The sequence below is a fragment of the Mycetomoellerius zeteki genome, unplaced genomic scaffold (assembly GCF_001594055.1).
Source record: "Mycetomoellerius zeteki isolate Tzet28-1 unplaced genomic scaffold, Tzet1.0 scaffold112, whole genome shotgun sequence".
Taxonomy (NCBI): domain Eukaryota; kingdom Metazoa; phylum Arthropoda; class Insecta; order Hymenoptera; family Formicidae; genus Mycetomoellerius; species Mycetomoellerius zeteki.
Genome location: NW_017256040.1, coordinates 490,073 through 518,058, shown reverse-complemented (window position 1 = coordinate 518,058; position 27,986 = coordinate 490,073). Strand labels below are relative to the sequence as shown.

Sequence of the window (27,986 nt, the reverse complement as noted above, 5' to 3'; positions counted from 1 at the left end):
TTATACTTAAGTGTACTTGTGGCATTTTGAAGTCCATCACGATTAAAGTTATTCCCACGCGATCTTCATGATCAAAGATCTTCATCATCTTTTACCCACCTACGTGAAATACATGAATAATAATATTAGAATAAAATAGAAGTGAAATTAGAAATGATTTTTAATGACATTTCTGTAAAATGTTTTAAAACTCCCTTTTGTCAAATATGTTACATTTATTAACTTAGGTAAAAAAATATCTTTCGTATACACATTTTATTAATTTAATTTATACATTTAATCAAAATTATATTTCGCATCTTTTATAAATTTTTTTCAACATGATACGTTATTATATTAAAAGCCTTTAAAACGCGAACATTTATAAAAATATCTTGATAAGAATTATTTATGAAATAATATGATTTTAAGAATTTACAGTATTCGTTGGGAGTAAAATTATACACACGCACAAATATTTTTATTAAGAATTATTAGACTCTTAGCTTTATCATTGGTTGGGAAATTTATTTTGGTATCTTTCAAAACAAATGTTTGATATTATTATTTCACATTTATTTCAATTTTTGAAGATTACATGTTACATATTATTTTAATGATAGGTTTATGAATTACAGGCTACATACTTTTAAATATCCATATATTGGAAATTAATGGATTTATATATAACATTATAGTTTAGCATAATCTTGCATTGTTCTACACATTAGATGATACAGATTGTTAATATTTTTTTGTAAGTCTACATATTATGCATTTTAAATTTAATGAATAGAGGCTGTGCAAGAGTAACGTCATATTATAATAAAAACCAATTTATCTGCATATGTTTATGATTTCAACATTAAATTTGCATTGCAAATAATTTAAATTGTTAAATTGGTTCTATTTACAATGCAATATTATTTTGATATTTAAAATATAAGTACGTCCTAACAATATCTTGTTTGAACAATTAGAATATTAAAAATGTTTATATATAATTTGATAGGAAGTCATGTCAAGATTAAACGTTAGATTTTTGTTTTTTAATGTCTCGTTTAACTTATTTTCGAATTATGAAAGACATTAAGTACAAAAAAATAATTAGATTTATCTTTAAGCCTCTAATTCAGACTAACTTATATATGTAATATTAAGTATGGCGATTATAAAATTCAAAATTCATCTTTCACTTTATGCAGTATTAATCACTTATTCAAAGTTTTTTACTTTGAATATTTTACTTTAAATTATCCCATAGATCTTCTTGGTCCTTTACTTCGTGTCAATAATTAAATCCATCTGCAGTTGAAAATTTTAAGAAAAGGACTAAGGGAACGGAATTAATGTTTTGTAAAAAATTAAGTGCATTAAATTAAAATTATACTACAAAGTAAAATGGAATTTTCAAAGGAATAACTTATATCGTGTTCTTAATTGAGAATATTGAATTTTGGCTGATGTGTAAATTCTATATTGGGTATATTTTAATTATAGGTTAGATTTATAAATTCCTGTTTATCCAGTGGCCGCGAAAAATAATCTGAAAATTATTGAATCCATTATAAAAAAAAAGAAAAGAAAATTCAAATATAGCGTTTATAACTGAGAAAAAGATATGAATAGAGCGAGATAATTTAGTTTTTTATTTTGTTAAAGATCTATTAGCTTGTTACAAGAAAAGAAATTAAACGAGACTAAATCTTTCTTAGAATAGAAAATTTTTGTTAATGTTATCTGTTACGAATTTAATGGAACAATATTTGCGTATTATTACCGTATTGATCTTCGTTCGCCGATCAATTAGGACGATTTCTTTCGTTTATCGGTTTCTGCATATTGGGCATTATAGGCCGCCGTGCATAAGGAAGATCAGCCGCCAACGGATTAGCAACAACGCTATGAAATAATAATGTCAGAAAAAAAACGTTTAGAGGAGTATGGATAATTAAAATGAAAGAAAATTTATAATGGTTTATTTTTTTCGGTGTTTACTTGGAAGGTCGTGTATATGGGGTAGTGCGGTAACGCGAGGCTGCGCCTGACGTCGTTGTGGTCTTGTAAGATTTCCAAGCGCGGCTCGACGAATCGTCTGCGAATTATATGGATTGATGCGCTTTAATCACTTAGGCAAAACACGATAGTAATTCCTTAGTATAGCGAGTTATTCAAATTCTCAAAGACAACTATGTGTCATCATGCGACATCAATGCTTATTTGTTATAGTCATGCATATTTGTTATAGTTTACGGCAGGGTTTAAATTTCGTTATTACAGCGAATTTAAATTACGCCCATGATACTTCAATTGGAATTGTATGATTCATAAATTTGGGAAATGTGAATTATTATATATTATATGCTTTTACGTTATCTATCCCGCAAGACTTCTCCCCACTACTCACAGGAAGGTAGATGGAATCGAGATAAACACAAAAGTCCCATATCATTTAGCGATATTTATAATCGAGATGTTAATTTTTGTAATTGTACTAATGAGAACACGCCGAGAGAAATGGCGAGACATGTGACCGGCGACGCCGGGTGCCGAGCAACGGTGCGCTTTCCCTTTTGCCTCTCCAACGCGCTATCGACAGTCAATACTTGATAAACTGGACGATATTATTGCGAATATCGCTAAACGATATGGGACTTTTGTCCCATCTCGATCTCATCTACCTTCCTGTGAGTAGTCGGAGAAGTCTCGCGAGACACCCTGTATATATATATATATGTATATATATATATATATAAATGCAGTTATCTCTTATGTACGCGTAATCCGATTTAAGGGAATGCAAAATTAGGACCAAACACTGGAGTGATCAAATTATAGATATTATAGTCCAAAAGTAAAATTTCCAAATTGACTGAATAGAATAAAAAATCCTTTTACAGGATTAAAGTAGACGCAAAATTAAGAGGTGGTACAGTGGACTTTATACTAAAATTGAAAAAAATTAAGTAATTTTTTAATTTTTATACTAAAATTGAAAAAATTAAGTTTTGCGTCTATTTTAATCCTGTTGTAAAAGAATTTTTTATTCTTTCAATTCGGAGATTTTTATACGATTGTAATGTCGATAATTTGGTCACTCTAGCATCTCCTTAAATAAAAGACAACGTTTGTGTTAAAAATCATATTAAAATTAATTTCTATAAAAAATTTTAGTAAAAATTTCTCAAATATTATTAATCTTTATCAAATCATATAAAGATATTATTTAGTTCTAAGATTTATTTGTATAATTATTAGGGGTTTAATAATAATTAATCTCTGGCAAAAAATGTTTACAATACAATTATTAATCTAAAATAATTTCTTTTACGACAATATAGAAAATTAAATTTATAAATTCATAATTAAAAATTATTATGCATAAATAACAATTTTAATGCATTTCTATGAAAACTTTCAATAGTTCTGTTTTAAGCACATGAACATTATAAACTTCATTAATGATATTTTTACAATAATTGTAATAATTCCGGAGTTTATAATAATTATAAATGTTAAGACTTTTTCGAGTGTTTATTTGTGTAATTTATATTGCAAAATTTATATAATAAAATTAGTATATAATAATAAACCCTGCGTAAGCATAATAAAGAATTTATATTATTTGAAAAAGTTAGAAGAATTCACACGTAATAAATATAAAAAAATTACAATAAGTAATAAATTTATAAAAGAATTAAAACAAATACTCAAATAAATATATAACATCTCTAATACGAAAATTTTTTCATTCTTAAATCAAAATCACAAAAAGTATATCCTCAAAAGTAAATTTTTTAAATTTAATATAATCAAGCAAATATATAAATATAATAATTTACCTCCATAGTCAGAAGATTCGTAATAATCACGTGAAGAATGTGGTGCAGACTCATCATCGTATTCGTAAGTTGTGTATCTTGAAAAAGAATATTTTCATCTCTATTAGATATAAACTATTACATAATATAAAAAGAATCATATATAAAATTGCATTTCATAAAAATACATATCTGCCTATAAAGAAAGTTCTCTTTTTTTTTATTATAATTTATATTTATATACTATTCATATTATTTACGTTTTATTATAAAATTTTAATGTATGTATTAGAGACTCTTATTCTTCAAACTTTACATTATTCTCTCTTATTTTTATCATCGTAAATAAACATTATAATACATACCCAGCATTTGATGTATAACGATCACCATATCTAGCGTTACTACCTGATGATCCATGATAATCATAATCATGATGTGATCCACCACGATTTGTTGCCGGAGTCTGAGCATCATAGCTACTAGAACGAAAAAATTTGAATATTCAGTATAATATTTAATTCATATTTTAATGAAACGATCTTGTTACATCATGTGTACAATTTAAACTTACTTGTAACCTTGATCCATAGCAGCCCTCGCGCGATCCAAAATTGAGAATACCTTTGATTTAGATTGTGCAGGTCCGCGAGCATGTGGTCCTCCACGATTTGCAGGTGGAGGAAACATAGCTAAACAAAAATAAATATAATTTATATATACAATTATAATTATATATATTAATTATTGTATATAGATATATATGTATATATAAAATTCATGTGTAATTTAAATATGCATATATACAATACACATATGCATATCTTATCATAAAAGATTTAAATATATTAATTGCAATACATCACATTTGTTAAACACGAGTCCAAAATAATTAATGTTATATAGATGCAAGTAGATTCTTAATTTTATACATTCAATATTTTTACGTATTGTACAATTTTTACAATAAATAACCAACCTCTAGACTGTCTAGGTCCCTGTCTTGCAGCAGGCCTTGGTATGTTACCATCAAGATTTGAAGGTCCTCTCATCGAAGATCTGCGATCGTTTGAAACAGTATCGTCAGGCATGCCCATCTCCATTTCACGCATTTGTTCTTGACGTATATTATCATTGTTATCGGGAATTAAATATTTCCGCACCTCGGCGAGCGCGAAAGCAATGCGAGCATAAGCTTCCGCCGGTGGAGCAATAGCTGTAATCTCTACATGCAGATCGTCGGCAAGATGCGCGTATTTCAAATTCATGGAAGCACGAAGTTCTTCTTCCTGAGATTAAAAGATTCATCATAAAAATATAAACCAACTTCTTTCAAAGATAAAAAGTAAAAAAGAAAATAAGTCTTCCTTTGTTACCAACTTTTAGTTTATCTTTCATAGATCCTCTGCCTAACACTGCCATTTTGCACATTGTCTCTTCTTGCAAGCGTTTCATAGAATTGCCTTTCGGCCCAAGCAATTTCCCAACAAAATTAAACTAAGACAGAAAATTACATAAATTGAATTCATCTCAAATCTGTTTAGATTACTGTAGATAGAGATACTTACTTTAGGATGTTCACGGACGGGTACTAGTACTTTGACAGAGACACGAACATGCTTTTCACGATAGATATCCACATATTTTGACTCTCTCATTGGTCTTCGCAAAGTTTCTGTTTTTTGAATTTCTACAAAACATGTAATTTTTTTATAACAAAGTTACATAATTTATTTATTAGATCTTAATTCAATATATTTTTACTACAGCTTTGGCCATAAGTATAAATCCTCACATATTGATGTAATGTTCTATATTTAACAAAAATAACAATTTTAATATTTTGTTACTTTCTATTTGGTTTCTATAATTACCTTCTACAAGAAAATGTGATAAATTAAAGGTTCTTTATACTTATGTTTATGGCCAAAGTTGTACAAATTACTTATTTGTTCTTTATTAAATTTATTATTTTTATTCTGTTATATAATCTTTTATCTTAAATCAATCAACAGATATACACAAAATATCTATAAGAAAAATATGCATTCTATTATATTTTAAAAAATTATTTCCTTTCGATAAAGGATTTATTCCTCCTTTTTTACTTTTTCCTTTTTTGAAATTAGTGACAATAGACTACACAATAATATCTATCACCATAGTTAAGTACTTATTACTTTTAATACCAGACATCAAATTATAAAGATAACGAATATTTCAATAACCAAACAATTCTAAAGAGACTGAAGATTTTCGAACTGATATATTCAATGTAAATTATGTGCCAATAAAATTCAAACGAACATATTGTCTTCAAAACTGAATTCTGTTGAATCTTAACATTTCGTTGATTCGAGTATCGATCACATACTCAATCCAATTATATTGCGAGTGAAAACTATGGACATTGCGGCAGTTTCTCGCCGTGAATGATGTAATGACTCTTCAACAAGATCATCTATTAAGAGAATTAAGAGAATATATTTACTCAGAATAATTCTTCTTCAACTCACCTTGATCCAATAATCGCACAGCGTTGGGCCATTTCTGCCCGTCTAATTCAATCTTTTCTTGCAAGAGTTCATTCATATACTCGCCGGCCTTGTCAGCCTGGTGATCCTTCTCAGACTCATCGAGCGACCTGGGTTTATCGTCGGCATCCTCATCTCTCTGATACTTGTAATCACCGTTGCTGGATCTATTCATATCCATGTTTGACAAGATCCGGATTCTTGATCAATCGATTTCAATAATGGCCTCGCTTCCTTTCCGCTACGAGATATTCGTCGAAAAACCTAGTGTTGGATCTAACGACGCGTCCACGAGAATGAATCCAAACGAATCCGTAATGGCCGACAAAGCGCGCACCGCGCATCCCTCAACCCCCGTTCCAACCCAAGCTGATAATCCCGCCGAGGATCGCATCCGTGTTTGCAGACTGCAGTCTGCTCTCACGTCGTTTCATCGATTGATTCTTCTTAGAATTTCATAATTTATATCTACAGTCGGTAAAGTAGATCGTCCGCTGTTGAAACACACACATTTAGGAATTCTCTTTATAACCATTGATCGATAAAATAAGATCGATAGAAAAACACTCCAATTTCGTGGCGTACGAGCTATATAAAATATAAAAATTGAGCGAAGATTAAATGAAAAGTATGAATTAAATGTACTTGATCCCGTTCGTTTGACTATATTAATATAAATACCTTTGTTATCAATTATCCAGTCATTGGAATCCGCCATTGTGTCAGCGATAAAAAAGAAAGCGGAGCGCGATAGTAACAAATTGTTTTAAGACAACAAGTTATTTTATCATGCGTTTAAATCCTTGATATTGAAATGCTCTTCTCTCTGCCTTCGTACAACGCGCGGTTGACGTCAAGCATCACTCACAACCCTAGAGATCTAATAATTAATCTGGAAACAAAATAAAACACACCGAGCACACTAAACGATAAGCATTACTAACGTCTTATCGCAGTTTCTCTGTTCTCCCACTCCTCGGAGAATCCTATCCCCTTTTTAGTTGAGTCATGCTTGCGTTCTCGATGCTTCGTCGTTGTACATCGGTAAGAAACCAGTTTCTGTTCGTGCTTATACGATCGACGGGCATCGATCGGCACCGCGTCAATCGTTCGATTACGACCGTGCGCGCGCGCATGCGCGCACTCGCTCGCGTTTCGACCTCGACTGAAGACCGTTTCGAAATTTTCGACACGTGGAATTGAGCGGGAGTACCTCCGAGAAATATCGGCATTGTGTGCAAACTAGAGATAAGACCCATTCGCGACTTCCTAGCGAACGGTTTGTTGTCCGGATGAACCGAAGCGAAAGAGGGAGGGAAAAAAACAGAGATAAATAAATAAAGTAATGATGATGCTCAGCAAGTTGAGCACGAGACTGCGATACGTTGGAAGGAAGCTCCTTTTGAGTAGTGGCGAGTTTTCCGCCGGTCCAAAAAGTCATGCAAGAGGGACGCACTTTAAATATTTTCCGTGTGAAAAACCGATCGTCGCCGGTAAGTGATCGAATATACCATAACTGCACGCACTGAGCATGTTAATCATTTTTCAAAAGAATTTTTGGTGCAAAGTTCTGTAAAGACGTAGGAAATCAACAATATGTGTACATACATGCACCATATGAAAATCAGCTGATAAAAGATTCGATATATCGATCGATGTATTTGCACTTGTCAACCAATTAATTCAAAGATGACGCACTCTTACATATACATATGTTTACGCATGCGTAATGAATTCAATATGCAGAATGCAAAGACACTGTAGAGCATGGCCTGCGCTATTCGTATCTAAATAGTATATCAATCCCACACAGAACAAAGCTCCGATTAAGTTCCCAGGGAGTTCATTTTGCTGAGCTCTCGGGGAGCTTATATAAAATTCGACAAAATGAATTTCCAGGCAGTTCATATTGCTGAGCTTCCAGGGAGCTTACAAAATTCGACTAAATAAACTCTCAGTCGACACAAATTGCAAGTAACATAACGTCAATCACCGACGAGATACTATTAAAGACGGTCGGCGCTTATGGAAGTCCGCGTGACTGTCAAAATTTAAGCGATTAAAAGTAAGAAACTGATAATACGGTATTCATTTCATGATTTATTAGTTTCGTAGACATGTATATATGCTTAAAACTTAATAATACTCGATTTTTATTTAAAACTGTGATTTTAATGTTATCATCCGGGTTTGATTATCAATAGAGATGATAACTACAAAGAAAAAATTGTAATTTTTCGGCAATATACAAGATATAGCATTAAAAGTATGCGTATTTATTTATACAGCATTTATATAATAAAAAATCACGAATTTAATAATAAATTATCGAAATATTTATGTTAATAATCGTAAATTTTTATTAATTGTCGGTAATGTCATCGTTCTTCAATTATCCTCGGGCCCTATTAATAATCACGAAAATTTGCCCAGGGCGCCTAGGGTCGACAGTCTTTAAGGAGATCCTAAAGCCGCCTGTATTATCGACTAAATCATATAATTTTTTTGTATAACAAATACTTTTTTTTCTCTTTCACAGATTCGAAAATCCTTTTCCAGGATTATACGCATTAATACGTGTTTATGAGGTGGAGTTTATGCCGAGAACGACTAAAAATTTCGAAATTGATATATTTTTTACCATTTCTTAGTGTAACATGATGTCTCAAGCTGTTAAGTCGTGACAACATTTGCTTGATGCGAAAGTTTTCCAACCTGTATTTACGAAATAGTGATCCACAAACACGTAGTTTGCACGAACAAATAACGTCGAGTTCCTAGAATTAGATTTAGACGCTTTATCGTGAAAAATTTTTTATACGAAAATTGACACGAATGTACGACTGAATGTATCATAGGCTGCGTGAAATATTGGTGTGGTAGTATATACAGACATGTCGATGCGCTGGAAAATTAGCGACATCTAGTGATTTTGTCGGAGTTCGAGCTTCGCTTTAGGATCCCCTTAAAAGTATCTCGTCATTGCGTCAATGTTATAATTTCGTACTCCACAATACTGTCATGTAGCACCATGTGTTATATTACATTTATATTGTAGAGAATACGAAATTATAACATTAACGTTATGTTTCTTTCAGTTTGTGTCGACTGGAAGGGAGTTTATTTTGCTGAGCTCTCTAGGAGCTTAAAAAGAGCTCCGCCTGCAAAATAAAGCTCCCATAGGGAACTCTCAAAAGCAGAGTTCTCGGAGAGTTCTTTTTGAAGCTTAAATAAAGCTACAAAAATTTTATGAGCTCCCGGGGAACTCCCCGTGCTGTGTAGGATATGGTTGACAAAAAGAGAGAGAAGGAACTGAAGACGGCGAAAAACGAATATTCAATTTAACAGACTCTCTTTCTCTCTTGCTCTTTCTTATCGTCTCTTGCTCCTTTTCTCTCCTTTCCCTTTCTCGTTCTCTCTTAAATAAAAAATGATCATTTATATTTTTTTAAATAAAAAACAAAATAAATTTAAGTCTTTGGCACATTTTACGAGTATTCAAATATTTGATTTAAAATATTCATATCTCTGTTGAAGGTGATCGTCTTTCTTTAATTCATGCATGCGCAAGGATATGTTACGTCAAAACTAAATTAAAAATTATTGGATATAACGTGGCGAGAAGAGAGAGAGATAAATTGCCGACATTAATGTTTTTCTTTATATATTTGTTATAATGAGAATCATTATATTATTATTTCTGTTTAAATAAAATGGCATTATTACATGTATTTAAGATATAACAGATCGTCATAACAAAAATGATTCAAGTTTTTGTTGCATGATATTTGTAGTTCTTATAAAGATTTTCAAACTTCTTACAAATCCTCAAGAAATTGTTTTTTAGTTCAATTGTTGCATTAATGTTTTAGAAGATTTTCCCATTATTCCCAAAATTATTTTACATTTAATTATGCATAGGACCGTGCAAAGGATTGGAAGGCATAGAACCGCATCAGGGCTCCTAATAATGAATCCCGAAATTTTGGTTAACAATGAGATATCATTTTTATTGCTTCTATCCAAATTAATTTTTATCCAATTTATATTTATAATTCATAAAGTAATAATTTAAATTTAATGGCACGCACAGATATTCAAGGGACGTTCTGAAGAACATCTTGAGAATGTCCCAACGTTCTGAGAACGTTCGCAGGAACATCTCTGGAATAAAGTGTGCTGTATGGGCAAGGCCCTGAAAATCTTTTGCACGACCCTGATTATGCATTATTCATATGATTACATAAAAGTTGTGCTAGGTGAGACTCAAAAGCTGAATATGTATCAAGCTATAAATCATGGGCTTAACATTGCATTGGAAAACAATCCACGTTCAGGTACGAATTTTGTTATATTTGTGCTCTTTTTTAATTGGAATATGTAGCTGTACGCGAATATAATACATTAAAGCATTTTCTCTATCTAAATATGTAGATATTTAACAATATTCATTCTCAATTTTTCAATACTTTTGAAAAATTAAAAATATTGATTAAGCTGTTAAGAAAATTATTTAATCGTCTATAAAAGTTAATAGAATTTAATTTTTCTAATAAAAGCTGAATCTTTTACTTTTTGTTGAAATCTTTAAAACAGAAATGATTATATTTTTCGGGAAAAAAAATAGAAGACGTTGCTTAGTTGCTTACAGTTCCTTTTAAAATTTCAGTGGTGTTTGGCGAGGATGTGGCATTCGGAGGTGTCTTTCGTTGCACGATGGACTTGAAGAACCGTTACGGTGCTAATCGTGTCTTCAACACGCCTCTCTGCGAGCAAGGAATCGCCGGTTTCGGAATTGGTTTAGCCAACGCAGGAATATTGGCGATTGCCGAAATACAATTTGCCGATTACATATTCCCCGCTTTCGATCAGGTGTCACATTATTCATACAGCACGTATAGTATAAATATAACAGATAGAATGATAATTATTATTTTGTATGTCTAGAGTTAAAGAAATCCAAAGTTTTAAGAAAATTTAGCTATTTAAATAATAAGAAAGTGCAAACAAAAGTATGACCAAGAGTCTATTAACTTCAAAAATTCAGAGAGCGCGAAAACTTTTTTTCATAGCTTAAAAAGTTTTTTCAACTACACTACTCAACAAAAAATAGGGAACACTTTCGAACACGCTCAAAATTGCGCAATATTCAGAACACCATAACTCGGTGAAAAATCGTCGCAGAAAATAAATCGAAAAAGCATTTTAAAGATTGAAATCTCTACTTTTCAAATCGGTAATATTTCAATTTGATCGATCCTTCATGGAACTACGCGGATACAAATGGATATCCGTCAAATTTGAAAATTTTGATCAAATTTTACAAAGATCTGTGGCGTGTACTAAAAATTTGACAATAATGCGGTTCACAGCATTCGAAAGAGTGAATCTTTAACTTCAATTTGTTTTTTTATTGATCGTTCTACGATTTTTTTTCACCGAGTTATTGAACGTTGAAGCAAAAGTGACATTTTTACTTCAACGTTCAATGTATGGTGTTCTGTGCTTACTTCAACATTCAATGTATGGTGTAACGTATGGTATTCTGAATATTGCGCAATTTTGAGCGTGTTCGAAAGTGTTCCCTATTTTTTGTTGAGCAGTGTATTTCGCGAGTGAATTGTATGAAATAACGCTGAATGTGTGTTCTGATCGTAATTCAAATTATTACATAGAGTGTAAGATTAATTATCTTCGACTATTAACTGTGCATATGTTTCTTCTACAGTTGGTAAACGAAGCGGCCAAAATGAGGTATCGAAGCGGCAATATGTTTGACTGTGGCAAGCTTACGATTCGTGCACCTTGCGGAGCCGTTGGCCATGGTGGTCTTTATCACTCTCAAAGCCCGGAAGCCTACTTTGCACACACTCCCGGTTTGAAGGTTAATTGAAATGGGTTTTTTATTTTATTCGTTGGGCGTAACACGAGAACCGCTTGTTTCCTCCCAATTGTCTTAAAACTAAGATATCTCTCTGTTAATAGTCGAGCGAGAAGACAAGTTCCTTATCGAGATAGACGATTTTATAATAAGGTCGTAAAAGGCCACGCCTCACTGTTTTTACGAAATGTCTGACAAGTCGATCATTGTTATAATGTTGAACAACAAGATCTGTACTACTACTTAGGTAGAACACAGAAATCACGATAATGTAAGGATACCATGATGATTTGTTTATCATTTTTCTGATATCATATAACTTGATGATTTAATAAACAAAAACAATAAATCACTCGTTGTTTTGCTTAGCAACACATAAAAATATTTTAAAAAACGACTACTTGTACGAGCAAAATTATAGAATGTAACAATGCTTAATGCTTTCATGATTTACCTGGATACGAGCTCGACGCGTAACTACATTACATGACGATTGAGACGTATTTTATTTTTAAAAATTGACTCATTTTCTTGATCGTGTGGTTTGGTGACAAGATGAGTTTTGCTACCAAATTTCTATTATCAGGAACATTCTTCGGGTATAGCACGCTATATCTCGCGCCAGCCGTAGATCCGTGAATTCACAACTTTCCTCAACAAATTCCATGAATATTGTACAGCGTACACGATCTACGTATGCATGAAGAAAGTTTTACTCGCACACTAATGCACGTGGCCGCCACTATCGTACATCGCTATTACTAGAGGAACGATGCGGCGTAATATCATCGGTGTTACCTGGAGCCGATCAATTTCACGCTTGTTTTGAGACATGTGCTAAGGAGCCGACGATTATCGGGAGGATGGCAGAGACTCGATCCTCGTGTTCTCGCCTCGCCCAAATACATCGCTATATACGTTTTTTAATGAGCTCATCCTTCTTTTTCATTTTAGATCGTCGTCCCTCGCGGAGCGATGCACGCAAAGGGTCTCCTGTTGAGCTGCATCGACGAGCCGGATCCCTGTATCATATTCGAACCTAAAACTCTGTATCGCATAGCAGTCGAAGAAGTACCCGTTGCACATTACAAGATTGAAATCGGCAAGGCTGAAATTGTAAGAAGCGGTGAGTTTTGAAATGTCTAGATACTTAACCCGTATCAAGAATACATATTTTTTTACGCTAAAGGAACATAAGTATGAATTCTTGGGATCCACTAAAATTTTGTTATTAGCTTGATTTTTAATTTTTTAAATTCAAAATTGTGAAAAATAACATTGTAAAACATATAAAATTATTTCAAATCATTACTGTTTAAAAATTAGGAAAAGTCCCAAGATCACCAAGACTCATATAGGTATGTTTCAGTTACGAGTTATAAGTATTTGACACTATTTGATACTATATTGTTTCAATATCATATCGATAATCTATGATACTTTTTGAATACGTAGTTTATACATAATGTAGTTTATAAATTTTTAAAACAAAAAATAAAGAAACGTCTTTAAAAAAATTATTTTTAAATAAAATAAAGAAACATCAGAAAAATATTATATTTTAAACATTATTTTATTTCAAAAGAGAATCTTTTATAATTAATACACTGCTTTGCTCTCTAGTGCTAGTATAATCTTTAATTTTTATACGCGATGGAACCTAATTATGTATGTTTCCGATTAATTTTACTCGTATAGTTGAAAAACTACACTGTTAAATCTGTAGTGTCAAATTTAACCTAATGTGAGTCACCACTGCTCCTACTAAATATATCGTTATTTTTTATTAAAACGATAATTAAATTTGATACCATATCATGTCAAATATAACCATTGTTTTAGTAAAATTAACGATATGATTGAGTAGGAGCAGTGGCTACTCACATTAAGTTAAATTTGACACTATAGATTCAACAGTGTAGTTTAATTCTTAATTTGTGTTGTTAAACTAGTTTAGTTTTAAAGATCCAATAAACGTTGCTCGTGTTTTGATCTTTTGCTTAGCAATCTGGAGCTAGATATTTCAATCTAATTATGTATCTTTGTATTCCTATATACAAGAATATATACTATATTATATTTATATTCAAGAAATAAATTCTATACATTGTATTGCTATTTATATAACTTAATAAATAAAAATTTTTCCTTTTTCTCGATCTTTCAAAACTAATGGTGATAATTAACAATATTTTATCAATCAAATTTTAATGACATTGATTAAAATGTTTTTATCTACGAGTTCTTGTCTTTGACGCAACATACTTATAATTAGTAAGTATTATCAGAAGTTCTTGCATCTTCAGACTACGCAGAAATGATTATACACTATAAATAAATATTTGCGGTTCTGTAAAATCATTTTTCGGAGAAACGTTTAGAGCGTACAACATCGCTCTTTACATTATTCACCGTGAAATGTGCGCCGTCGTACAAAAAATAACATCTCAGAAGGTGTTATTTGAAGTCATAGAAGGTAACTATTCGCACTTTCGAACGCGAGAAGCGAATATAATTTACCAAGTGCGATCGCGTCCTTCCATTATATCGTCGGAATGCGGCGATCTTGCTCGATGTGACCGGTCCTGAAACAGGATACAGGCGAGAAGAAATGCACGCTTTCATCCGCGATTACAACGCCTGTACATACTCGCGTATGTATACACATGAATACATCTCTGGTTCTTTGTCACATAGGTGATGCCGTGACACTCGTTGGCTGGGGCACTCAGGTGCACGTATTGCTGGAGGTGGCCGACCTAGTCCAGGAGAAACTCGGCGTATCCTGCGAGGTGATAGACCTCGTCTCCATTCTACCTTGGGACGCGGAACTTGTATGCAAGGTGGGCAATAACAGTCGTTGCTATCACGACTGTTTCCTTGAGAAAGAGTAAGATCGATTCGACAATTCCACTTAAGGCGAAAAGTCCGACGTATCTTTCTCGCTTGCGTTCTTTCCGTTATCGTCGTGACGATCTCATGGGCGTTCTCCATGATTAATTCCGAATTTCAAAGGCCGAGCGATCGCGTGAAATCTCCTTTCTGGTCCGTTCCTTTAATTTAATTCGAAACTCTGAGATTCTCGGTGATGGATGTATCGCGACTGTGAATGCCGAAACGCGCGTTTCTACGTTGTAGAAAATCGTCGGGTATACGCCCACGCAAGGTACAAGAGACGCAATTGAAGTCTTTTTCGCACCATTTGTATGCGTCGTTGGAACGTCGCGAGACATCGGGATAGCACGGTAAAGAAGTATCGGGAATCAACTCTTCCCACGACCGCGCGAGGATTCATCGTCGTCGCGCGTTGTCTGCGATCCCGCGAGGACTCGGGATCGCGATCTCCCATGACGCGGCGTGTCATCGACAATAGAGAGGCAGATGTGCGTCGCGTCCAAAGTAAAATGAGAAGCGGTCGTGGTGTCAAGCAAAGCTGACCGCTCGTATACCTCGTCAGATTACGATAAGATTTCTATAGACGTTAATAATCGTGCTGATTTATGCTAATCAATCGCAGGTCGCTAATGATATGCTCGATCGTACCGCGATATCCACTCGCTTGCAAATCGCCGCTACATTATGTACATTGTACACGCACACACGCACATGACGAGGTGGTCGTAATTGAAAACCCGTTTTCCCGCAATTTCGATATAGTCGCGGATTCGCCGTCTTGTCTACTTTTCGACATGCTTGCCTTCGAAACGTCGCGCGATTTCGCAACAAGAGGAATTGCAGCTCTCGCAGAACAAAATTCTGATACGCCGCTTCTACGAAAAATTTCGTGTGGAGTTAAAAGAATCGCATCGATTAAATTCGATTAACCTTCCGGAGTTAAAGCCAAACAGACGTTACTTATAATGCTGAGTTTATAAGATTTAATCCTATTTATTTAATTTATGTTAATTAACAGCACTAAGGTTAGTACTTCAAGGAACGAAAATGATATAATTCGATATAAAAAAAGAATTAATATTAATTGTAAGTATATTTTAATAAGAATTATCTTTTGCAGGTGTAACATCCCAAGAAGAACAAAGAAGAAAAAAGTCAAAACAATATTAATTTGTTGTGTTGATGTCAATGTTATATTGATTGATTATTGACCAAACCCTAGTGAAAATCTCCTCATAGATAGCTCCAAAAATGCCCATGACCCATGGGTATATGCCCATTTTAGAAGGATATATACCAATCTAAAATGAGTATACCCGTTCCAAATCTTCCCATCATGAGGAGATTTCCACCAGGGAATTTATGTCATTTTTTGTCATGATTCGGTTAATATGATATTGTACTTTGACTTTCTTGTTTTCCTTGGGATAAAGAAAATTTAATTGTTGACATTTTTGACAAAAAAATGTATAATTGAGTGAGCCCAATTGTTAGCTAACAGAGAGTTAAAAATGAATGATTCATGAACACGAAAGTATGAAATATTGGATTATTACCGCGTGATTAATCATCAACTCAATTCAAATAGCTCTAATCAGAATTTTATTTTTAAGGCTCCTGTTCGCCACTACTAATTAGACTTGCCACTATTAAAAATAGCCGCTATTAAAGCTATGTTCCAAAATTCACTGTCAGCTCTAAAAATCTATAAGTTTACATTACGTACACTATAGATTTTCAACACTAGCAGTAAATTTTAAAATATAGCCTTAATAACAATAATTTTTTATATCTTACAAAAAAACCCAGCCTTTTTAAAAGATTTAATAAGCTGTATATTATTATGTACGTAATACATTACATCAGATTAAATATATGTATAATAAAGTATCCTTCTTTTAATATCTTGTCACAATTAATAAGTAAAAGGGAAAGATGCAATTGGTAGTGTTGTCGACTTCCTTTAAACATAAACGCAAAGTCAATTGATGTTATTCTCCTTAGGCGTTTGAAAGGGATTGAACATTACGAGGAAGGGGCAATAATTCAAACATTTATCGTGACAGCAAGGCGCCCGTTAATAAAGGTTAATAGTAGACATGCAGAAACCCATAAATATCAATCCGATAAATATAGGGACGTAGATTTTATGCGGGGTGTATCCGTAACGAAAGATTGTAACTCCTGAAAGTTGCAGGGAAGGTCGGCGCGAATCGAAAATGTCATAGGAACCTGTATTCAGCGTTCAATCGCGCTTATCTATCTGGTTACCTTTGTCAATGATTTACAACAGGACGGGCACACATGCACGCATATACGCGCACAAAAGGGGCACAGGTGTACCTATGTGTCCCGATCGCACCGGCTGTTCCTGCGTATATTTCTACGACGTCGATCACGTCGTAGACCTGTATCTGATAGCTATTACAAAACGGCTCGTACCGTCATCAGCGACGTCGTTAATGCGCCCGTTTAGCGCATCGGCTGTGCATGTGAAGTTATTATTGTACCGTAATGTAGGACGGGACGTAAATCACATGCGAATTAAACCCGCGGCAGCTAGAGACCAATAATAAATTACTGTATATGCATGATACGATGTATTATATGTTCGAATGTTACAGTCAGCGAAGAAAACCGGACGCGTTATCGTCGCCCACGAAGCGCCGATGACGAATGGATTTGGGGCAGAAATAGCTGCAACGATTCAAGTAAGGTTCACTCCGTGAAGTTCTCGAACTCTTTGCGGCAAAATAAAAATCCTTATTTACGCAAAGATTGCATGCAGATATCTAATATCTCTACAATGTCTACAATGAGATTTTAAGACGTGAAACTTATTCTCTAAATTCTTTGGAATCTCACTCTAAAGAATGAAAATTGAGTCAATCTTGAAAAGTCTTGAAAAGGAAAGTCAATTTTTAATGTTAGGAGTGAGATTGTACTCTTTACAATAATAATTTACTTTAAAAGAGAATAAGCTTTAAGCCTCAAGTCGTAAGAAATTCATTACAGTTGATTGTGAGAAGACAAATCGACTATGGCCATATTCATAGTCGATTCTCTATATTTAAGACTGTCTTAAGTACAGTCTTAAGATGTCATGAATCAATCAAATGTATTAATTTCTTAAGACATTAAGACAGTCTTGAAATAAGAACGAACTATGAATACCGGCGTGATTGATTAATTTTCTTAAAACTTAAGTTTTACTCCTGAAAATCTCATTGTAGACACTGCTTTATGCAACAGCCAGATCTATTGCGTGATTCTAACATAGGCAGCGCGTGCGGATTGGTGTCTGAGTCGGAAGTCTTCGACGAGATAAAATGACGCGCGAGATGGTAATGTTACAATACGCAATAGTCCTCCAAACCGGTTTTTAACAGTGACCGATTAGTTGGTCTTATATCTCAAATCCCCTGCATTTGTTATTCGCGAATTGATCGATACCAGTCGATCGATTCTTATAAATTAGAAAGTTGCACGCCGCGATAGAAAAGCTGTAAAACTAATCGTGGACTGAATTACTAAGTTACCCTGACGGTGCATTGTCAAATTGTAATGCAGACGGAGTGCTTTCTGCACCTGGAGGCGCCGGTTCAAAGAGTCACAGGATGGGACTGTCCTTTCCCGCATATCTTCGAACCGTTCTACCTACCGGACAAGTGGCGTTGTTTCGCGGCTGTCCGAGACAGCCTTAAGTACTGAGGTTGAGACAAAGGGTGGCCATGGCAGTTGCAGTGGAAAAATTAAGAAGAAATTTTGAGAACCTGTTGCCCGCAGAATGTTTTCAAATTACTCTAAAAGCATATCGTTTTTATTATCAGTCAAACGTTTAACATTATTTAAACACGATCTTCTATATATTTTAATGTAAATACCTCCTTTTTTCTTAACCAATTATCTGAAAGATTACACGATACAAAAAAGTGAAGTAAAGGAAATAATAATCGCTTAAAATCCGCCGTATGCACTTTACATGGTTATTTTATCGTTTATATATAACAAATTACTGCTCGTAATGTAACTCGCGTAATCGTTCATATTTGTAAAACACGTTTACTCTGTTAACCACACAGTGTAAACTATTAATTTAGTCTTGTTAAAACTACTGCTTATCTGGAACAAATAAAGCATATACACACATATATCTTTCATCGTAAGGAAATATGAATCTGGATGACCTGACTAGTGTACATTATACGCGCACGCAAACCCATGTCCCTGACCCAGTTAGTCGCAACCCACATAAATCCATCCCTCCTGTCTAAATTAATAACATGAAAGATGATACAAATCGTCGCCGGAGGCAATAATGCGCCGTTCGACGAAGATGTCAGAACAGACATTCAGGATGGATCGTCTAGGTATCCTTTTTTTTTCCTCACCGATAAAATCTGGGTCAAGTCCTTCTTTAATAATAAAACTGCGCACCGATTGTACGCGCCGTGGCAATGTAATATCTCAATCAAGGTTTCAGTCCCAAGCGCTGTCCTTTCCAGTCTAAACTTTTAGAGTCTCATATTCCGCTTGTCAGCAGGATGTACATTTTCGAGTGAAGGCGTAAAAAAAGACTGAAGAAGAGAACTCAGATTTCAAGTCGAAGAAACGAATACAAGAGAAGTTAGATTAGCGACATTAGACGTAAACGCAAAGTTACAATATTTTTTTATCTCTCTCTCTCTTATTATATTGTATATTATATTTCAAATTTCATCTAATCCTTTTCATTTAATCCTTTCCATTTGCTTCTAAAAGTTGCTCTATTGTTACTGTCGGTTAGTAATTGCACGTTTCAAAAGTAGATTGAAAAAATCTAAAAACTTATTGAGATAACGTAAAAAAAAAGCGAAATTAAAGAAAAGGAAGTGTACTGAATTGCACGCTCGTGGCATATTTTGTAATTTGAAAGGGAAACCACATTCTTTCACTATATATTATGATACGTGAAAGTTGGCAGAGCGGCGAACATACGTACACACACGCGGTGTGCAATGAGAGAAAGAGAGAGAAGAAAAGCTGGGAGAGACCTGGTAACAGTGGAAAAGAGATAGAGAACCAGTCGCCGCGAAGCGTAGACTATATCGAAGGTCGACGAGTTACCTTTTTATTAGTTGATTTTTGCGAGAATAGAGCAATGGCTTTTACACGCTAACATATGGCGTCGATGCGACCACAGACATCGAAAGTCGAGAGATTCATAACTCTTTGATTCGACGGCGGTTATGAATCGATAGTCCTCCGGAAGTATGATTTACTATTCTTAACAATGGTTCTGTAACAAGCAGCAATTTTCTTTGTTAAGGAAAGTAGTTAATAAAGATTCACTTTTATAAGAATTTTTAACTTCTTGCGATTTATTCTTATAACTTCTCAATTTTAAATAATAGTTCATATAAAAATGACAAGCAGCAACTTTTTTTATAAAAATATTTAATAAAAATTCGCTGTGTTGTAAAAATCTTTTTTCTAAAAATTAATAGTTTCTTTTCATGATTTACTAGAACCTCTCAATTGAATAACGGCTGTATGTTGAAATGCGGTAGCCTTCTCTTTGCCAAGAAAAATATTAAATAAATAAAAATTTACGTTTGTTTTTATGTGTAAAGTTTTTTTTGTCAAAATTAATTTAATTTCTTTTATTATCGTTACGTTAAACGCGTTAAAAACTGCTTCGACCTTTAATATGTGTTTTTAAATTATTTTGGTACTAATACGTTCGGATTAATTTGCTGCTATTTAACAATTAGTGTTTTGTTGTTATGAAGATTTGAAAATTAAATTAATTATACAAAACTGCGTCGTGGTTTATCTGTCCGTTGGAGTTATCTGTCCGGTAAACACATACGAATAAAAACATTTATGCTAGAGAGAATTTACAACTCCCGCTCATTAAATATACGAGAAATTATATATACGCTGTTACATAAATCCTATTTATAGCGTGTATCATATGGTTCAACAGTTTGTTGTTGTTCGCGCTCGATCTCTTCTTACAAATCGATTGGGATTAAATATTGCGTTCTTCTCCGACATCAATGTCACGTAAAGTATCAAAGAAAGCATTTGTCAAGCCAAATTAAACATCGACCTGTTATCTTGATTTACGCCAAGTAACGTCGAACAATATATATTTCTACGACAAAATCGCCGGTAATGAGAGTTTTCATTGCTCCGATTAGAACACAACATATTTACTACTGTTGAAATTAACAGACAGCTGCGTTTTTATCTTATCTAAAATATTATTTGTCTCAACAGAGAGACCAAATGGATGAAAATGCGCTAATGTTTTAAGAAGATCGTTAACGCTCTAAAGGAAAATATTCATGCATTTTTGCAACAAATAATTTTATGGCGATTTTTAATTTATAACATCAATTACATCGTTAACTACCGATGCTTAGCAATATCAACGGATTTTCAAGTAGAAAACGCGACATTAATAGTCGACAGCTAATAAATTGCTCCTCATAGTTACTCATTTAATACATAAAATATACAAAAACATACCAGAAAAAGTTCATGCAATTTGGTAAATGGAAAAAGACCTGTTTTAATAATTATTTTATTGTTTGTTTCATTTATTTTCACTTATTATTAAATTATTTTGTTTCCTTAATTGTCAATAGGAAACTAAATATATACGTAAATTTTTTTATTTTTTCCATTTATACTAAGAGAAGAAAAATATGTATGAAATTATGAGATAATTTCATGTGGAAATTGTTATAAAAAAATTATTTTACGTAAGTTTATCATCTGAGATTGCGAAATTAATGTTCTTATAATTTCGTGCATTATATACATCTCGAATCTATTTCGTGCGGTGCTCAGTAAAGTACGATGCAATTTCTAGTGAAACACCCCGAGGATTTCTTCCTTATGAGCGTACATGTAACGCAAATAAGTTGCAGCCGCAATTAACACGCCACTCGACCGCTTTAAATATTTTATATATTGCTTTCGTCACATCCAAACCAAGAACTGATCCTACCAATCAGTAACTAAATAATATATGTTTTCATCCCGAGTGCAAGAGATCGTTCGACATATTAAAATAAGGCGATTGCACCAGCGCGATTAATACGGTAAAGAAAGAAAAGATTTTATGATCGCATATATATGCATAATAGAATCAATTGCGTAAACATTATTGAGTTGCAGCATAACTTATAATATTATAAATATTTTTTCAGATTCTTACATTAGAAAAAATATTTAAAAAAATTTAATGAATATTCGTTTCATTTGTTCTAAGTAAATATTTACTAAATGTAAACATATTTATTTAGTACAAGAACTTAATTTGATTTAACTATTATTTTTTATTACACTGAAAAAATGTACTAATAAATTATTTGTTTGAATAGTGCCAACTAAATATTTGCTAAATGTATATATATATAAAGATATGTTTGTTACAAAAATCATTAATTTGATTTAATTATTTTTTTATTGAGTAATAAATATTTACTGTAAATGATGATTGGTACTATTCAAATAAACATTTATTAAATTTTAATAGATTTTTTCTCATTGTAAGTAAATATTTATTTACTGTAAGTAAGTGTTATTTAGTAATATTCAAAAAAGTATTAAGATTTAGTGAATTTTTTCCAGTGTAGAGATAATGTATTTCTTTGCTATGTAAAAATATTTCCAGGACAATGTTACTCCATTTTAAAAATAAGTGCTTTCCAGCAACGAAACACAGTTTACACTGTGTGACACAGTAATACACACTATAGATTTGTAGCTGAAACGTTGCTTAGCTTTTTTATTTCATTCAGATTAAAATAAAAAAAAACACCTATATATTCAAATATATCCGAATATAATCTTGAAGTCCCTTATCGGAGTATCATTTTTAGAAAAATAAAGATTTGATACTTGTGAAGTGATATAAAATGACTGCATTTTCCCAATCAGCAGACGATGTTTTTAAACCGTTTTTAAAATATTTATTTAATGTAAAAATATTAAATAAATATTTAAAAAGTAAATGTTGTCTGCTGATTGGGTTAGCATTTGATATGATTGTATTTCGACTTATGTCAATTAAAAAGCATGGAATTGTACAATGAGTTGCAAAAGTGTCGCCTGTGTATGTTATTGAAAAGCATCTTACAGCTAACATTGCGATATATTTGAACACCTAACAGTACGATGAAACAATTATTATTTGAGACTAATATATTGTACAGCAATTCTATATCATTGCGTATATATCGTTTCACGGACGATCACGGTGAATGTGGATCCCTTCGCTTTATCCGCGCATTTCTTGCAAAAATTAATAGTGATTAGATATGCGCATAAGAAAAACGCCAACGATAATGTGCACCGACAAATAAGTCTTACGATAAACTAATCGCTGAACTATATTTACAGTAGCGCATAAGCATTACACGCGTAATTATTCGGATCGCGATTCCGCCGCAAAGAAACGTTCATAAATTATGCATTTTATTTTTTTGTTGCAAATGCATGCTCGGTAGATTTATTGTAATGTTAATTGGCAAAACTGATAAGCAGATTACGTTCTCTTTGCAATTTTGATAGGCGGTTAACACGACGTAACTTCTTCTGAGAAGTGAATGTCACAGAAACAACTTGCTGTCAACGTTTTGCAATCGTTAAGAAAGAGTTTCATAAATATAGAGCACAATTCCAATTTTATGCATGTACAATCTTTCGCTTCAAATTTAATCCCTTCGAATCTAGCGCACATTGTAATGTATATCAAATTTGAAGACATTACGTTGAAATTATTTAATTCTGTTGACGTCATTTAAGATCTGAGTACATAATAACCCACATAGCACATGGACATCCAATGGACGTCCGAAGTACGTCCAATTGGTCCGATACGGATATTCGTGGAATGTCGATATTTGTCCGTCAGCTGTCCATGGGATGTTCAGATTATGTCCCAATGTCCGGCCGAAATACGTTCATAGGACATCCTATAAAGACATCCAATGGATGAATACGGATATTCCGAGGACGCCATTGTCGGATTAAATGAATATCCTTCGAACGTCCATTGGACATCTGTCTAAACGAAAATGCAATATATCCAATGGACGTTCTATTCATAGACTTACTTCGAATATCTCATAGACAATAAATGAAAATACACAGTACAATCCAATATTTTTACTTTTTAATTGTAAAAATTATAAGATATACATAAGACATGAGATCCATATTACTTATATATAATAAAATTACGAGACAAACAGAATTACGAGAATTACAATACATAAAATGAAAGAAATTTAATTTTACCAGAATTTTAATATATCAAAATAAAAAAAACAAAGATAAAATTTCATAGGTAAAAACACATAAGTTATATAGTTATATAAACTATAATTCATAAACTAAAATAAAATTCATAGGTAAAAAATTTTACTGTTTAATTACTAGTAAGTAGAAACAAAAAAATTTTACTGTTTAATTATAAATTCGAAAATTATTCTTAAGAAATTGATTTGATTGGTGAGACAATCTTTATAGAAAAAACTATTGGACTCGCGAAAAACATATTGGAACAAGTAGACAATTGGAAATAATTGAGAAATTTAAATACTATTGTACTACAGTGAATGAGGGTACATAGTGTTTGATCAATTAGAAAATTTTTACTAACCGATATCAATAAAAAAATATTTCGAATCATTAAGTGAATCATAGCTACTATTTGTTTGAACAGTTTTTTCACTAATCCAATAGTATCGAATTCAATAATTTTCATTGATCCAATTTTTCCATAAGGGAATAAAAGCATATTGGCCATCGAGATTATAATAAATAAAACTTATATATTATAAACTTAATTATTATAGTTTATATAATTATAATTAAAATATAAATTAAATATAAATACTAAAGAAATCATTGTTTTCTTTGCTGGTGTATACATATTGCTTATGATACAAGACCAGTTTAATCAATCAATTTGCACGTCCATTTGAAGTCCAGCTGCTTCTACTTCTACATTTGTCGCATTTTTATCGCATTTTTCCGGCACACGACGCAGCCACTCTTTAATGAAACTATCAATACGATCATTTGTGGTATCAGGGTAATGTTTCTGAATGACATCTGAAAAATCAAATAACAAGTTTTAGAGTTCACAAAATTTTAATATACGTAGTTTGTAAAATATGTATGAGTGTATTATATAACCTTTCAATAATAAATATATAATCTTACTCTCTCAAAATATTATTCAACAAAAAGAATTAGCGATTAAACAATATTTTTCTAAAATAACATTTGACGATAATTGAAATTTGATATTTAATTTAAGAAAATTTTATATATTTTTATTATTTACATTTATATTTACATTTATTTATAATAATAATAATCTTATTTTGACCGTACATGTGAGAACACAATCGATAAATTACAGCCCTATGTCGGTCGAAGTTAGATCTTAAAAACTGAAAATAATTCATTCTTGAATCACACACTTGAAGTCCAACCAACTGCACGCCGAAAAATTTCCGGACTATATAAACGTAATTAAACCACTATAGTAACCTCGCGAATTAAATTAATTTCTAATAATTTTGATACTCAGACAGGCATCATATTATTATGCTGAAAAAACTGTAATTAAATTTATTGTGAAAAATATTACCTCGGCCGGGAGTCGAACCCGGATCTCTTACATTCCGTGTGAGCGTCCTTACCAGTTAGACTACCGAGGCAAGTTTTATAGGTTGACAAAATGATAAATATACAAAGAAATATTTGAGGAAAACTTCTTTAATAATAATAATTTAGATCACGTTTTGATATGTACGTACATTGTCAGTATTGAAAATCTATAAATTTCAATATTGACAATATTGTTGTGCCGTTCCTGCTACGGCACGGTTCGAGGATCCACAAGGACTTGGGAGCAAAATGATAGTACACTGTTTCGTGTAGTTAATTAGAAAATATATATATTCACTTTATTTCACAGTGTCACATTTATCTGGAATCACAAAACACTTAATTGTATCCGCGTCGCGATATATACACTTTATTATTAAATCGACGAACAAAGTAATGCGATGTTTTTCGTTTCAAAGTCTGACCGCTGACCGCGTCCGTGATCGCGCTTTTATCCTATATTTTCGGGGCAACCTTGGGCCTTCCGCGTTGGCCCGTCAGCGTTCCGCTTATCGGACGAGGTCAGCTTCCGCGCAACATCTTGAGTCCGCGTTTCTATAGTTTAATATTTACTTCTCGCTCAGGATCTTCTTTTATATTACTTTAATTTAATAATTTCGGCAATCACTTAATTTCGGTAATTATTTATTCAGTTATTATTTTCGTAGCGCAATTGTCACTTGTGCAATTCAGCACTCGTGACAAGATATGTTGGAACACGACTTTAAATCAGATTTAATAAAAGAAACCCTCAAAAATACATTCTTTCTTGCAGTACATCATAACCTAACCTTTATGTCTCATCATAACGTTAAAAAAAGGTACGATATACTTTCGTACGTACATTTTAAGGTTATGTACATTTAACCCTGAAATATTTAACGTAAAATTACAAATAAAATTTTCTTTATATTTGGAAAGAACTCGATTCGGCACAAAAGGAAATAAAAATATCTGTGACAGTAGATCATGAGCCGTGAGGACATAAATGTAGGCGAAAATGGGCAGAATAGGTACGATATATGTCCTTGCGTACACTGAAATTATTTATGCGGAACGCTACGAATGTGGATGTAACGTCATGTACGTCGGTACGATTTGGATGTAAAATCATAAATATAATTCACTTACCTGATGAAAAGAGCTCGGCATACACTACAAAGAGGAATAAAGATCTGCGACAGCAGATCAAGATCGAGCCGTGAGAATTAACACATGACACCCGAGTCCGTTCACAAGCGGAATGGCCGGATAGAATAGGCGGGAAAATTGCGACAAAATGCGACACGGTAAAATCAATCAATGGACGCAAGCATTTAAATTGGCGAATAAGCAGCTATTATATTTATGCTTAATAATATATTATGTATAATATATAATTAATATATTTAAGCGTACTTGCCGAGTAATTAAACAAAAATAGAATAGCGGCGCTGATCTTCGCACGCGCAAGCATTAAAAAATATAGATAGATCAACTCCATTTTTAAAACTGTAAAAAATCGAAAACACGTGCAGAGGAGATGTACTCAACACGGCGTAACTTTTACAAATGTCAAGCTTGGCGATAAAATTTGATGGAAATGTCAATGATAGATGTGGTAACCTAACCAAAAAAAATAGAGCTCAAATCAGCTGACTCAGAGCATCACCTGGTGGTAATTCCGGGAACTTTTTGATCAAGAGTATGTCAGAGGACAGATGTATTAATGTAAAATGAATGTAATTTGGATCCATTAAATATTCTAAGATAGACGTCCGTCGGACGTTCCAAATAAGACATTATACAATGGATGTCCATAATTTAATTATTGAAGACGGATGTAAAACGAATATATTTGGACGTCCAATAATTGTCCTTTTCTAAACCTCCTATCCCTAAAAGGATGTCCATAGGACGTTTGTAACATGTCCATGGACGTATCGACATAAAATGGGCCTCATTTGGATGTCCGATGGACGTCTTGTATTGTGTGGGAATGTATATGTTGAAAAAATAGTCAAAATTTTGATAAATTAATTGTTTAGTATGAATTATTTATTTAAATACGCATAAACTGAATAAAAAAAATTTTTTTTAACGTAGTTTCAATGAAGTCAGGTCTGAAGGGGTTAAAATTAAAGATACGAATATCAAAAAACTTCAAATTTGGGTATTTTTTTTACCACTATATATCTGGAGACACGGTAGTGTCTC

The 27,986-nt window shown here is 32.8% G+C and overlaps 2 protein-coding genes across 4 annotated transcripts; one reads left to right on the top strand and one right to left on the bottom strand.

The window, feature by feature from the left end:
* Window positions 1-3: 3 nt before the first annotated feature.
* Window positions 4-6,538, bottom strand: LOC108726906 (KH domain-containing, RNA-binding, signal transduction-associated protein 2). 3 transcript variants are annotated; one of them, XM_018454733.1, is made up of 10 exons: window positions 6,317-6,515; window positions 5,369-5,490; window positions 5,181-5,297; window positions 4,780-5,089; window positions 4,375-4,492; window positions 4,166-4,282; window positions 3,822-3,898; window positions 1,978-2,074; window positions 1,760-1,881; window positions 4-99 (listed from the first exon to the last, which is right to left on the bottom strand). In XM_018454733.1, the coding sequence occupies exons 1-9, from the start codon at window positions 6,513-6,515 to the stop codon at window positions 1,782-1,784; spliced, it is 1,257 nt and encodes a 418-aa protein (XP_018310235.1). In that variant the 3' UTR covers window positions 4-99; window positions 1,760-1,781. The 3 variants fall into 3 exon arrangements, with proteins under 3 accessions (XP_018310235.1, XP_018310247.1, XP_018310243.1); XM_018454745.1 differs by lacking the exon at window positions 4-99 and adding an exon at window positions 1,128-1,525 and having other exon boundaries at window positions 4,166-4,279; window positions 6,317-6,538; XM_018454741.1 differs by lacking the exon at window positions 4-99 and adding an exon at window positions 1,129-1,525 and having other exon boundaries at window positions 6,317-6,538.
* Window positions 6,539-7,354: 816 nt separating this feature from the next.
* On the top strand, window positions 7,355-19,758 carry BckdhB (Branched chain keto acid dehydrogenase E1 subunit beta). The gene is made up of 8 exons (XM_018454753.1): window positions 7,355-7,827; window positions 10,594-10,671; window positions 11,004-11,206; window positions 12,063-12,218; window positions 13,170-13,341; window positions 14,913-15,058; window positions 17,735-17,821; window positions 18,681-19,758. Exons 1-8 carry the CDS (start codon window positions 7,680-7,682, stop codon window positions 18,819-18,821), a joined length of 1,131 nt encoding a protein of 376 aa, XP_018310255.1. The 5' UTR covers window positions 7,355-7,679; the 3' UTR covers window positions 18,822-19,758.
* The last annotated feature ends 8,228 nt before the right edge of the window (window positions 19,759-27,986 follow it).

Excerpts from the sequence above, each read along its gene's own strand:
- LOC108726906 (XM_018454741.1), bottom strand. The coding sequence starts at position 6,515 with ATGGATATGAATAGATCCAGCAACGGTGATTACAAGTATCAGAGAGAT. Across the intron at positions 5,491-6,316 it reads TGTGCGATTATTGGATCAAG|AAATTCAAAAAACAGAAACT; the intron begins GTGAGTTGAAGA and ends CATGTTTTGTAG. Across the intron at positions 4,283-4,374 it reads GCTATGGATCAAGGTTACAA|TAGCTATGATGCTCAGACTC; the intron begins GTAAGTTTAAAT and ends TTTTCGTTCTAG.
- BckdhB (XM_018454753.1), top strand. The coding sequence starts at position 7,680 with ATGATGATGCTCAGCAAGTTGAGCACGAGACTGCGATACGTTGGAAGG. Across the intron at positions 11,207-12,062 it reads TATTCCCCGCTTTCGATCAG|TTGGTAAACGAAGCGGCCAA; the intron begins GTGTCACATTAT and ends TTTCTTCTACAG. Across the intron at positions 13,342-14,912 it reads GGCTGAAATTGTAAGAAGCG|GTGATGCCGTGACACTCGTT; the intron begins GTGAGTTTTGAA and ends TTTGTCACATAG.